Source organism: Panulirus ornatus, chromosome 2 (assembly GCF_036320965.1).
Source record: "Panulirus ornatus isolate Po-2019 chromosome 2, ASM3632096v1, whole genome shotgun sequence".
Lineage (NCBI taxonomy): Eukaryota > Metazoa > Arthropoda > Malacostraca > Decapoda > Palinuridae > Panulirus > Panulirus ornatus.
In genome coordinates this window covers 85,796,912-85,812,033 of record NC_092225.1, presented here as the reverse complement: position 1 = coordinate 85,812,033, position 15,122 = coordinate 85,796,912, and the positions used below count along the sequence as shown (strand labels likewise).

General features: G+C 40.7%; 1 protein-coding gene across 1 annotated transcript in view; it reads left to right on the top strand.

Annotated features, from left to right (window-relative positions):
- Positions 1-1,287: 1,287 nt before the first annotated feature.
- LOC139757919 (glucoside xylosyltransferase 1-like) overlaps positions 1,288-15,122 on the top strand; it is a 46,815-nt gene continuing 32,980 nt past the window's right edge. Inside the window, exons 1-2 of the mRNA XM_071678866.1 lie at positions 1,288-1,721; positions 6,737-6,878. Coding sequence (XP_071534967.1) covers positions 1,354-1,721; positions 6,737-6,878 — 510 coding nt within the window. The 5' untranslated portion in view covers positions 1,288-1,353. The remainder of the gene's footprint in view (positions 1,722-6,736; positions 6,879-15,122) is intronic.

Below are 15,122 nucleotides of genomic sequence, written 5' to 3'. Positions count from 1 at the left end.
GAATAGTGGTTCCAACAATGTTGTATGGTTGCGAGGCGTGGGCTATGGATAGAGTGGTGCGCAGGAGGATGGATGTGCTGGAAATGAGATGTTTGAGGACAATGTGTGGTGTGAGGTGGTTTGATCGAGTAAGTAACGTAAGGGTAAGAGAGATGTGTGGAAATAAAAAGAGCGTGGTTGAGAGAGCAGAAGAGGGTGTTTTGAAATGGTTTGGGCACATGGAGAGAATGAGTGAGGAAAGATTGACCAAGAGGATATATGTGTCGGAGGTGGAGGGAACGAGGAGAAGTGGGAGACCAAATTGGAGGTGGAAAGATGGAGTGAAAAAGATTTTGTGTGATCGGGGCCTGAACATGCAGGAGGGTGAAAGGAGGGCAAGGAATAGAGTGAATTGGAGCGATGTGGTATACCGGGGTTGACGTGCTGTCAGTGGATTGAATCAGGGCATGTGAAGCGTCTGGTGTAAACCATGGAAAGCTGTGTAGGTATGTATATTTGCGTGTGTGGACGTATGTATATACATGTGTATGGGGTTGGGTTGGGCCATTTCTTTCGTGTCTCCTTGCGCTACCTCGCAAACGCGGGAGACAGCGACAAAATATATATATATATATATATATATATATATATATATATATATATATATATATATATATATATATATATATATATATATAAAATTCGCAGTTCAGTAGTTCAGGTGATTTTATTCAACGTAATTTTCCCATACAACACTACATGTTTCACGGTGACGATCCTTCTCATCAGGTTCACACAATTCTTAAAGTGTCGAAAATAACAGAGTGATGGAATTTCTATGGTGGTGTTGGGGATTTTAAAAACTTCAAGAATTGTTTGCACCTGATCTGGCGGATTGTCCACGTGAAACATGCACATTGAAACATGTAGTGCTGCATGTAAAGAAAAAATACATGTTTTATATATATATATATATATATATATATATATATATATATATATATATATATATATATATATATAAATATATAACTCAATTAAAGATGACATAGCTAGTTTGCGAGCCTCATTTCTCATGTAAACAAACAAATACTGCACATAGTTGGCTGACGTAAAAGTAACCAATTCATATATCAATTTAAGCATTTCGAAATTACATCTGAGTCACCTAAATTAACGCATATCAATGATACTAAAAAGGATTATAGACTTTTGATGAAATGAGGTATTCATTTGTAAAGATCAACAATTGTATGAACTTTATTAAGCTGCTGGCACCAAAATGCTTAGTGTTTGAGGAACAGGTTGGAGAAAGTCTTGGTGGGCGGCAGACGCCAATATGATATTTGGAAAACTGCGACGTATTGTGCCAAAATGAAATGTACTTACAGATTATGGCTTTCAATTGGAGCAGTGTGTTTTGTATTAGTAATGCTTGGAGTGACAGGGGATGTCACAAGAATACTTGACTTTGGAGCCCCTAGTTCGATATCCCTAAGGTCCGAGGTCAAACCTGGTGGATTAAACTCAAGTATATTGGCACATGATAATCATTCACGCCCTCATTTGATCGGGGACTCATTGCACGACACAGAAAACAGTAAGAACCAATTAACAGTATTACATTATCCGAGGAAAGATACTTTACGTGGTATGAGGACGATACTCCCAACCGCACACCAGCATGAAGTCAAGAATGTAAGAAAGCAACCTCGGTTACCGGAGAGGAGGAGAGTGAACAGGTAATCAAATGATATTGTAGGGCGTTTTGGTCATCGTGAAACTGTGGTTCCATGTTGACATAATCAGACTTCAGATTCCTAGTTTGTAGTTAATGCTGAGGATATTCTGTTCTATAAGCTCATTCGAACATACCATAGGTAATGTGGATGACGTACTCTCTTATTTTGGGGTTTTGTCGTACTATATTTATGGTTTCTGTGAAGAGTGTGTTACTGCTGTATTTTCTCTAATAATCACACGCATATGCAGGTACCTTAAAACAACGATATTGCCGAATTTTATTGAACTTTAGCAAGTAAGAAATTTGTTGATACATTAATACCAAATTGTCATAATGAAACTTTATACAGATCTTCAGAAGCATTAAAGACATGTGAAACAAGAGTATTTATAAATGAGTCTGAATAGTAGGTGGGATGTGTGTTAATATCAAAAGAAGGAAGTGCTGCCTCTGAGGCATGTCAACACCAGTGTGTGCAGCCTTACCATTTTCTTTGAAATACACCTCTTGGCTGTTATGTTTATATTACATGATGTTCTGTTATTAAAGGAGATGGTTTTACACATGCCTTGAAAACCCCCAATTTTCGGAAAAACCAGAAAGTATGGCTGTATCACATCAGTGGTACTGAGATCAAGAATTTTTTCCTACATTTATACTTATTCACCATTTCCCACATTAGCGAGTATTGTAACAGTAGATGAAGAAAGGCTTCTTTCACATACATCCATTTTCTAGTCATGTGCAATGCCTTGAAACCATAGCTTCCCAATCCACAACTAGGCCCTAAAGATGTTTCCATGATATATATTTGTTATACTTGATTGCCGTCTTCTGCGATATTGAGGTAGCGGCAGGAAACAGATAAATAAAGACCCATCCACTCATATACACACATGTATACATACATACATGTACATATACATACATATGCATTTACATTATATATTTTTTTATTTTGCTTTGTCGCTGTCTCCCGCGTTTGCGAGGTAGCGCAAGGAAACAGACGAAAGAAATGGCCCAACCCATCCCCATACACAATGTTTATACATACACGTCCACACACGCAAATATACATACCTATACATCTCAATGTACACATATATATACATACACAGACACATACATATATACCCATGCACACAATTCACACTGTCTGCCTTTATTCATTCCCATCACCACCTCGCCACACATGGAATACCATTCCCCTCCCCCCTCATGTGTGCGAGGTAGCACTAGGAAAAGACAACAAAGGCCCCATTCGTTCACACTCAGTCTCTAGCTGTCATGCAATAATGCCCGAAACCACAGCTCCCTTTCCACATCCAGGCCCCACACAACTTTCCATGGTTTACACCAGACGCTTCACATGCCCTGATTCAATCCACTGACAGCACGTCAACCCTGGTATACCACATCGATCCAGTTCACTCTATTCCTTGCCCTCCTTTCACCCTCCTGCATGTTCAGGCCCTGATCACACAAAATCTTTTTCACTCCATCTTTCCACCTCCAATTTGGTCTCCCTCTTCTCCTCGTTCCCTCCACCTCCGACACATATATCCTCTTGGTCAATCTTTCCTCACTCATTCTCTCCATGTGACCAAACCATTTCAAAACACCCTCTTCTGCTCTCTCAACCATGCTCTTTTTATTTCCACACATCTCTCTTACCCTTACGTTACTTACTCGATCAAACCACCTCACACCACACATTGTCCTCAAACATCTCATTCCCAGCACATCCATCCTCCTGCGCACAACTCTATCCATAGTCCACGCCTCGCAACCATACAACATTGTTGGAACGACTATTCCTTCAAACATACCCATTTTTGCTTTCCGAGATAATGTTCTCGACTTCCACACATTCTTCAAGGCTCCCAGAATTTTCGCCCCCTCCCCCACCCTATGATCCACTTCCGCTTCCATGGTTCCATCCGCTGCCAGATCCACTCCCAGATATCTAAAACACTTCACTTCCTCCAGTTTTTCTCCATTCAAACTCACCTCCCAATTGACTTGACCCTCAACCCTACTGTACCTAATAACCTTGCTCTTATTCACATTTACTCTTAACTTTCTTCTTTCACACACTTTACCAAACTCAGTCACCAGCTTCTGCAGTTTCTCACATGAATCAGCCACCAGCGCTGTATCATCAGCAAACAACAACTGACTCACTTCCCAAGCTCTCTCATCCCCAACAGACTTCATACTTGCCCCTCTTTCCAAAACTCTCGCATTCACCTCCCTAACAACCCCATCCATAAACAAATTAAACAACCATGGAGACATCACACACCCCTGCCGCAAACCTACATTCACTGAGAACCAATCACTTTCCTCTCTTCCTACACGTACACATGCCTTACATCCTCGATAAAAACTTTTCACTGCTTCTAACAACTTGCCTCCGACACCATATATTCTTAATACCTTCCACAGAGCATCTCTATCAACTCTATCATATGCCTTCTCCAGATCCATAAATGCTACATACAAATCCATTTGCTTTTCTAAGTATTTCTCACATACATTCTTCAAAGCAAACACCTGATCCACACATCCTCTACCACTTCTGAAACCACACTGCTCTTCCCCAATCTAATGCTCTGTACATGCCTTCACCCTCTCAATCAATACCCTCCCATATAATTTACCAGGAATACTCAACAAACTTATACCTCTGTAATTTGAGCACTCACTCTTATCCCCTTTGCCTTTGTACAATGGCACTATGCACGCATTCCGCCAATCCTCAGGCACCTCACCATGAGTCATACATACATTAAATAATCTTACCAACCAGTCAACAATACAGTCACACCCTTTTTTTAATAAATTCCACTGCAGTACCATCCAAACCTGCTGCCTTGCCGGCTTTCATCTTCCGCAAAGCTTTTGCTACCTCTTCTCTGTTTACCAAATCATTTCCCTAACCCTCTCACTTTGCACCAGTACCAGGAGAGACTGAGTACAGAATGGAAAAAGGTGAGAACAATGGAAGTAAGGGGAGTGGGGGAGGAATGGGATGTATTTAGGGAATCAGTGATGGATTGCGCAAAAGATGCTTGTGGCATGAGAAGAGTGGGAGGTGGGTTGATTAGAAAGGGTAGTGAGTGGTGGGATGAAGATGTAAGAGTATTAGTGAAAGAGAAGAGAGAGGCATTTGGACGATTTTTGCAGGGAAAAAATGCAATTGAGTGGGAGATGTATAAAAGAAAGAGACAGGAGGTCAAGAGAAAGGTGCAAGAGGTGAAAAAAAGGGCAAATGAGAGTTGGGGTGAGAGAGTATCATTAAATATTAGGGAGAATAAAAAGATGTTCTGGAAGGAGGTAAATAAAGTGCGTAAGACAAGGGAGCAAATGGGAACTTCAGTGAAGGGTGCAAATGGGGAGGTGATAACAAGTAGTGGTGATGTGAGAAGGAGATGGAGTGAGTATTTTGAAGGTTTGTTGAATGTGTTTGATGATAGAGTGGCAGATATAGGGTGTTTTGGTCGAGGTGTATTGTTTTACTTTCACTTTATTGTTTATATGTACAATTACTGTAGGGAGGCATTTGTATTCATACTCTCTTGTCTTTGATGGCACTTATTTTATGGTAAGAGATAAAAAGAACCCATTTTTTGGCCAAGAATGATGATAATAAATGTAGATTTTTTTCATCCACTCTTGAAAGGTATCATCCTAGAGACCTTTTGGACTTCATTGAATGTTGCTGAGGGGATCATTTAGTCGTACTTCCTGAACCTTGAGGCCCTTTGTGGCGAGATATGTATGTCCATGTGGATCTGACACCTTTTATTGGTTTGAACTTGGCTTTATGCTGGAACACTTGATTTGAGAAAGATGGCTCATATTGTGGCCTTCCTCAGAAACCCCTCTGGCATTCTTCTTCCACTTTCACCAAATGTTACTTTAGTTAAGACATTGAGGATCTTCCTGGTGTGACTCTGGGGATTTCTTCCTTCTGGCAAATCAGATTCCAGTGTTCTTCTGATTCACTATTGGAGGCATTAATGTTTGCCTTAAGCCCTTCTGCATCATAAGGGTATGCTTTTATGGTCACAAGACACTACAAAGGAGAAAATTTAGTTTTTGAAAATTGAAAAACCTTATCCCTTTGAGGCAGTGCCCTGTGAGCTACTTTTTTTAGATTTTCTTACCTTTCATTCTTTTCATCTTTTTGGGAAAACTTTTTTATCTGTACCCTCTGTTATCACAATAGGATGGCTCCTGTGATCTGCAAAATATGAGCTACAGTTTGTTGGTACTAAGTGGGTCAATGGTGTCAGTCCATGGTGGTTGTTGATTAGCCAAGGGAGGATCATATAAGAAGCAGACTGCTACAATCATCGTTGGGTTATTTGTGAGGGATGAGCAAAGGCTGGTGCCTCCTCACCTAAATCATGAGATAGGAAGAACCCTGACCCATATACTCCCAGGGTTGGTATTTCCTGCTTGTTGGACACTGTCTTGCAAATCAAAAGTTATTCAGCTTTCAAAATGTACATTTTTGTTTGTGTTTAGTCCTATATCATCTGCTATAAAAGTAATAATGTACATATTACTACCTTTAAGTCCTACAAACCCCCTTAACTACTCATCATGCAAACAGCCAACCATATCCCTTCCTACCAAAAATATGCCAATTATGGTCTAAAAGCCCAGTTTTCCCTGTGTTTGAAATATGTGTATTTTTAAACAACTTTACCTAAAAAATGTGTATTTGCAACAATCTTGCCTGTTGATACACACACAATCCATGTATTCTTTCACCATTGTTATTTGCACTCAATGCCTGATACCCACCTACCACTCTGCCTATCTCATATTCCTTTAAGTCACTTATCTCACATAGTATCTTCTCTGGATTAACACCTTCATGTGCCCCTGCAGATTCTATGTAAAGGGCATCCTTAACCATATCTTCCTCATCATTACATGATTCATATTTACAATTCTGTAGACTTCTTTAATGTAATAACTTCTACTGTTATATTTCAGAATGGTTTTGGCTGTTGTTTGTTGTGGCGATCGGTTAAATGAGACACGTATTATGCTCAAGTCTGCAGCAGCACTCTCTCACACCCATCTTCGAATGATAGTGTTTACAGAAGATCCACTGAAAGCTGTCTTCAAAGATATGGTAATCTTAAATCTTTTTACTTAGCATGCTAGTTTTTACTTGATTTTCTTTCTCATTTATAGTTATATATATGACTGTAAATTCGTTGGTTTGTCCTTCCACTGCATAGCAAAAGTAAGTGTACAATATTGAATAGATCTTCTCTGTTGATATTTCAATCTGTAGGAAGCAGCCGGTAGGTAGCTAATGACCAGGGAGGTATATTACTAGTAAAACCTGCTTGGGTATTGGGATGGTTAGTGGCACTTATGTAGTGAGCCAGCACTTCAGTGGTTGTCAAGATGCTTTCCTCTGACCCAGGTAGCTGTCATTTCTTTCTGCCTCACCACATGTGGATTATGGACATTTTCCAAATTTTCTCCAGACTCACACCCAAAGCAACCTTTCCTATGACCCTGCTAAACCTAATAACCGTTTTTTTTTCATTCACATTTACTTTCAACTTCCTCCTTTCATACACACTTCCAAACTCAGTCACCAGCTTCTACAGTTTCTCTGTTGAATCTGCTACCAGTGTTGTATCATCAGCAAACAACAACTTGACTCTTCCTAGCCCCCCTTCATCCCCTACAAACTGCAGACTCGCCCTTCTCTCCAAGAGCCTTCCATTTACCTCACTATCCCATTTGTAAAGAAATTAAATAACCACGGTGACATCACGCACCCTTATCACAGACCAACCTTAGCTTTGAGCCATATACTTTCCTCTTCTCCTACTCGTACACACGCATTACTTAATAAAATATTTTCACTGCTTGTAGTAGCTTTCCTCCCTCACCATATATTCCAAAGACCTTCCACAAGGCATCCCTATCATCCTTATCCTATGCTTTCTCCAGATTCATAAATGCCACATACAAATCCTTTGTTTCCTTAAGTATTTCTCAAACATATTCTGTATAGCATGCACCTAATCCACGCACCCTATATTTTTTCTGAAATCTCATCTGATGCACTGTGCATGCCCTGACCCTCTCAATCACTATTCTCCTTTCGTTTGAAATTCAACTGCAATACGATCCACTCCAGCCACTTGCCACAGTTCACCTTATGCAAGGTTTTCACCCATCTTCTCTATTCATCAAAACACTCTCCATGACTCTCTGACTTTGCATACCACCCCACCATAAAACACCCTACATCTGCCACCTTATCATCAGACACATGCAACAATCCTTCAAAATACTCACATCTCATTCTCATTACCTGTTATCACTTACCCATTTGCCCCCTTCACTGATGTACCGGCTTGTTCTCTTGTTCTCACAGTATTAACCTCCATCCAAATATCTTATTCCCTTAGAAGTTAACTGATTATCGTTCGCCCAACTCTCATTTGCTCCCCTCCTTTTTTTTTTTTTTCAATCCCCTTCACCTTTGTACTGCCCTCATGCTGCTTCTTCCTATACTTCTCCCAATTATTTGTGCTCCTTCCCTGTAAACACAACCCATATACCTTTTGTTTTTTATTTCCTAGGGACTTAACATGGTCATTCCACCACTCGCAAACCTTTTCTAACCTGCCTACCTCCCACCTTACATATGCCAAAAACATCTTTTGCGCATGCCAGCACTACTTCCCTAAATACCTCCAATTCCTCACCGAGTCCCATAACTCCATCTCTCACCATTTTCAGAACACAACCACACAACCTGTTCAGTGTTTCCATTCACATAACTGAATACTCCATGCTTACGAACTATAATCGCACCTACCACATCACCCAATTACACATTTTTATCTCCCATCACCAGTAACCGGTCTCTTGCATCTAAACTGCTGACACACACATTTGCTCCCACATCGCTTTCCCTCTCACAATCTTTCGTCTTATGTCCAGGTGCATAAGGATGGAATGAAAAAGGTTTTGAGCGATCGGGGCCTGAACATGCAGGAGGGTGAAAGGCGTGAAAGGAATAGAGTCAATTGGAAGGATGTGGTATACCGGGGTCGACGTGGTGTCAGTGGATTGAACCAGGGCATGTGAAGTGTCTGGGTAAACCATGGAAAGTTTTTGGAGCCTAGATGTGGAAAGGGAGCTGTGGTTTTGGTGCATTACACATGACAGCTAGAGACTGAGTGTGAACGAATGTAGCTTATGTTGTCTTTTCCTAGCGCTACCTCGCGTGCACGCAGGGAAGGGGGGGTGTCATTTCATGTGTGGCGGGTTGGCGGCAGGAATGGATGATTACAGTATGTAAGAATATGTACATGTGTATTTATGTATATGTCTGTGTATGTATATGTATGTATACGTTGAAATTATAGGTATGTATATGTGCGTGTGTGTTGGGCCATTCTTTCGTCTGTTTCCTTGCGCTACCTCGCTAACGCGGGAGACAGCGTCAAAGTATAATATATATATATATATATATATATATATATATATATATATATATATATATATATATACTGAGAGAGCTTGGGAAGTGAGTCAGTTGTTGTTCGCTGGTGATACAGCGATGGAGGCTGATTCATGTGAGAAATTGCAGAAGCTGGTGACTGAGTTTGGTAAAGTGTGTGAAAGAAGAAACTTAAGAGTAAATGTGAATAAGAGCAAGGTTATTAGGTACAGTAGGGTTGAGGGTCAAGTCAATTGGGAGGTAAGTTTGAATGGAGAAAAACTGGAGGAAGTAAAGTGTTTTAGATATCTGGGAGTGGATCTGGCAGCGGATGGAACCATGGAAGCGGAAGTGGATCATAGGGTGGGGGAGGGGGCGAAAATTCTGGGAGCCTTGAAGAATGTGTGGAAGTCGAGAACATTATCTCGGAAAGCAAAAATGGGTATGTTTGAAGGAATAGTGGTTCCAACAATGTTGTATGGTTGTGAGGCGTGGGCTATGGATAGAGTTGTGCGCATGAGGATGGATGTGCTGGGAATGAGATGTTTGAGGACAATGTGTGGTGTGAGGTGGTTTGATCGAGTAAGTAACGTAAGGGTAAGAGAGATGTGTGGAAATAAAAAGAGCGTGGTTGAGAGAGCAGAAGAGGGTGTTTTGAAATGGTTTGGGCACATGGAGAGAATGAGTGAGGAAAGATTGACCAAGAGGATATATGTGTCGGAGGTGGAGGGAACGAGGAGAAGTGGGAGACCAAATTGGAGGTGGAAAGATGGAGTGAAGAAGATTTTGTGTGATCGGGGCCTGAACATGCAGGAGGGTGAAAGGAGGGCAAGGAATAGAGTGAATTGGAGCGATGTGGTATACAGGGGTTGACGTGCTGTCAGTGGATTGAATCAAGGCATGTGAAGCGTCTGGGGTAAACCATGGAAAGCTGTGTAGGTATGTATATTTGCGTGTGTGGACGTGTGTATGTACATGTGTATGGGGGGGGGGTTGGGCCATTTCTTTCGTCTGTTTCCTTGCGCTACCTCGCAAACGCGGGAGACAGCGATAAAAAAAAAAAAAAAAAAAAAAATATATATATATATATATTTTTTTTATATATATATATATGTATATATATATATATATATATATATATATATATATATATATATATATATATATATATATATATATATATATATTATCCCTGGGGATAGGGGAGAAAGAATACTTCCCACGTATTCCCTGCGTGTCGTAGAAGGCGACTAAAAGGGAAGGGAGTGGGGGCTGGAAATCCTCCCCTCTCGTTTTTTTTTTTTTTTTTAATTTTCCAAAAGAAGGAACAGAGAAGGGGGCCAGGAGATGGTATTCCCTCAAAAGCCCAGTCCTCTGTTCTTAACGCTACCTCGCTATTGCGGGAAATGGCGAATAGTATGAAAAAAAAAAAAAAAATATATATATATATATATATATATATATATATATATATATATATATATATATATATATGAAAAGAATCTTTTGGGCTTAGATGAACGAAAATGATAAACTTACCAAAACGACTGCGTTTTCCAAGCAATAGATTAATTATATTATATTACGGAAGGTTTTCATATCGTGTACGTTGCCGATATCATCCCAGGTTTGCTTGTCAAAAGAAATGCGATCATTAGAATTTGCGCGTTTATAATTGGGTATTTTTTCGCGACAGGAGAGTGTAGTGAAGCGAGGCAGGGCAGAGGTTTGTGTCTCAGAAGTAGAGGGGAGAATGGAAACGAGATCAAATTGGAGATGGAAGGAGGGAGTGAAAAAAGTATTTTGAGTATTTGGGGACTGAACATGTTGAGAGTCAAAGGCGTGCACAGGATAGAATGATTTGGAACGGTGGTATAAAGGGGCAACTGCTATCAGAAGACTGAACGACGGCATATGAAGCAGCCGGGGGAAACTTCGCAAAGATCTGTGGAGCCTGGATAAGGGAGCTGTTTTCGGTGGAATCACTACACGTGATCAGGGCCGGCCATGCACGACATAGTTATGAGCGAATGCGTCTTTTCTTCTGTTCCTGGCGCTACCTTGTTAATGCGGGAAAATGCGAGCATATATATATATGTATATATATATATATATATATATATATATATATATATATATATATATATATATGGAAAGCTGTGTAGGTATGTATATTTGCGTGTGTGGACGTATGTATATACATGTGTATGGGGGGGTTGGGCCATTTCTTTCGTCTGTTTCCTTGCGCTACCTCGCAAACGCGGGAGACAGCGACAAAGTATAATAAAAAAAAAAATAATATATATATATATATATATATATATATATATATATATATATATATATATATATATATATAAAAAGATGTTCTGGAAGGAGGTAAATAGGGTGCGTAAGACAAGGGAGCAAATGGGAACTTCAGTAAAGGGCGTAAATGGGGAGGTGATAACAAGTAGTGGTGATGTGAGAAGGAGATGGAATGAGTATTTTGAAGGTTTGTTGAATGTGTCTGATGACAGAGTGGCAGATATAGGGTGTTTTGGTCGAGGTGGTGTGCAAAGTGAGAGGGTTAGGGAAAATGATTTGGTAAACAGAGAAGAGGTAGTAAAAGCTTTGCGGAAGATGAAAGCCGGCAAGGCAGCAGGTTTGGATGGTATTGCAGTGGAATTTATTAAAAAAGGGGGTGACTGTATTGTTGACTGGTTGGTAAGGTTATTTAATGTATGTATGACTCATGGTGAGGTGCCTGAGGATTGGCGGAATGCGTGCATAGTGCCATTGTACAAAGGCAAAGGGGATAAGAGTGAGTGCTCAAATTACAGAGGTATAAGTTTGTTGAGTATTCCTGGTAAATTATATGGGAGGGTATTGATTGAGAGGGTGAAGGCATGTACAGAGCATCAGATTGGGGAAGAGCAGTGCGGTTTCAGAAGTGGTAGAGGATGTGTGGATCAGGTGTTTGCTTTGAAGAATGTATGTGAGAAATACTTAGAAAAGCAAATGGATTTGTATGTAGCATTTATGGATCTGGAGAAGGCATATGATAGAGTTGATAGAGATGCTCTGTGGAAGGTATTAAGAATATATGGTGTGGGAGGCAAGTTGTTAGAAGCAGTGAAAAGTTTTTATCGAGGATGTAAGGCATGTGTACGTGTAGGAAGAGAGGAAAGTGATTGGTTCTCAGTGAATGTAGGTTTGCGGCAGGGGTGTGTGATGTCTCCATGGTTGTTTAATTTGTTTATGGATGGGGTTGTTAGGGAGGTGAATGCAAGAGTCCTGGAAAGAGGGGCAAGTATGAAGTCTGTTGGGGATGAGAGAGCCTGGGAAGTGAGTCAGTTGTTGTTCGCTGATGATACAGCGCTGGTGGCTGATTCATGTGAGAAACTGCAGAAGCTGGTGACTGAGTTTGGTAAAGTGTGTGGAAGAAGAAAGTTAAGAGTAAATGTGAATAAGAGCAAGGTTATTAGGTACAGTAGGGTTGAGGGTCAAGTCAATTGGGAGGTAAGTTTGAATGGAGAAAAACTGGAGGAAGTGAAGTGTTTTAGATATCTGGGAGTGGATCTGTCAGCGGATGGAACCATGGAAGCGGAAGTGGATCATAGGGTGGGGGAGGGGGCGAAAATTTTGGGAGCCTTGAAAAATGTGTGGAAGTCGAGAACATTATCTCGGAAAGCAAAAATGGGTATGTTTGAAGGAATAGTGGTTCCAACAATGTTGTATGGTTGCGAGGCGTGGGCTATGGATAGAGTTGTGCGCAGGAGGATGGATGTGCTGGAAATGAGATGTTTGAGGACAATGTGTGGTGTGAGGTGGTTTGATCGAGTAAGTAACGTAAGGGTAAGAGAGATGTGTGGAAATAAAAAGAGCGTGGTTGAGAGAGCAGAAGAGGGTGTTTTGAAATGGTTTGGGCACATGGAGAGAATGAGTGAGGAAAGATTGACCAAGAGGATATATGTGTCGGAGGTGGAGGGAACGAGGAGAAGAGGGAGACCAAATTGGAGGTGGAAAGATGGAGTGAAAAAGATTTTGTGTGATCGGGGCCTGAACATGCAGGAGGGTGTAAGGAGGGCAAGGAATAGAGTGAATTGGAGCGATGTGGTATACAGGGGTTGACGTGCTGTCAGTGGAGTGAATCAAGGCATGTGAGGCGTCTGGGGTGGACCATGGAAAGCTGTGTAGGTATGTATACACGTGTGTGGACATGTGTATGTACATGTGTATGGGGGGGGGGGGGTTGGGCCATTTCTTTCGTCTGTTTCCTTGCGCTACCTCGCAGACGCGGGAGACAGCGACAAAGTATAAAAAAAAAAAAAAAAAAAAAAATATATATATATATATAGAAGAACGAATTTTGGTTTAGGAAGCATATTTATGTATGCATACCTTCTAAAAAAATATATATTCTATTAAGATGTTTGTACCACATGGTACCCAGTGGTCGTTGAGGTTGCTGGATATGGTGCACGTCCACGAACTGATAATACCTGAGTGGATCATTGTTCTCCTGTGTTGCCAAGTAGGGTTTGTGGAGAACAAATTGTGTAGAACTTATACTTTTGCCTTTTCTTTCCTGTAGTGAATCTAGAATAATGGAAAAAGTGTGATAGGAAGTGTGTTGTGTAGAGTCATATCAGTTACAGTAGTTTGTTGTATGAAGTGCAGAACGAACTTACACGGAACTGAGTACCTTCATAGCCTGATGTAACACAGAATACCACTTAATTCCCGCACATGCTGTAAGGGAAGGTTTGGTCCATGTTATCGTATTACCAGGACTGTCTCTGTTACATAGCCAGAACACGTCTGGTCATTTCTCCACTCTCTCTCTCTCTCTCTCTCTCTCTCTCTCTCTCTCTCTCTCTCTCTCTCTCTCTCTCTCTCTCTCTCTCTCTCTCTCTCTCTCTCTCTCTCTAACGTTTTTAACGTATTTTTGTGTTTGTGTCTCTGTCCATATCTCTCCTCGTTGTCTCTTTCTTTTTAACAATAGAGTGGTTAGAGGAGAGGAAAGGGGTATTTTGAAATGGAAGAAAATAGTGAAGTGTGTGCAGGTGTATTTTGTAAGTTTTTTCTCATGCATCTTGGTTGATTATCTGGAAGCTTGTTTTTGGTGACTTATTTATATACTCCTGGCAGACTCTAGGTGTGTTTGTATTCGTTTTTTTTTTTTTTTTTAGGGAGATTAACTAGGCAAAGGTTATTATTCACTGTATACATAGATGGGTGACTGGAACCTCCCTGTGTGCTTTGAATGGATGTTCCATGTTTGTCCATTCGAAATCTCAGATTTGTCTTTAGTTTGTAGTATAGTTGTCTTTGCCTCACAATTGTTTTTCTGAGGGGGGGGGGGGCTACTTCAGTATGAAGCGAGTTTTAATTTTAAATCGTTGATGCTGATGCACGGTTGTTTTCGCTGTAGTTATTTTTCATTTGTGACTAAGCGTAGAACCTTATTGCGTATCCTCTGGAACTTCAGCATTCGTGATTTGGAGCGAGGAATGTTGGTGTAGGTGAGTAGGTTAAGACAGGTTTTATCCTAGCCTTGGGTAGGTGTAATTTTTGGTTCTCTGGAATGTGCCAGAATGTGTACAGTTTGGTCAAGGCCACTTTTCCACGTGTGGATCTTTTGTTAACATGTCTGGTATCAAGCCCCTAAATGTTAGTGTGTAACCCAGGATTCTGCAGCTATTCTTGTGCGTTGTTTGTTACTTTCCTCGGTTATTTCGTTGGGTTTTATTCTTCTTGTCTATGTTTTTGTGTATTTTAGTCCTTTTCGATTTTGTTTGGTCCACTCGCTTCTGATGTACTAAATGAGATTGTTCTAACATTGACTCTTCGAGACTACTTTCTGATTGGCGTCATTGGCATAGATGATGCCCATTCTCATTGCACATACTGGTGGGA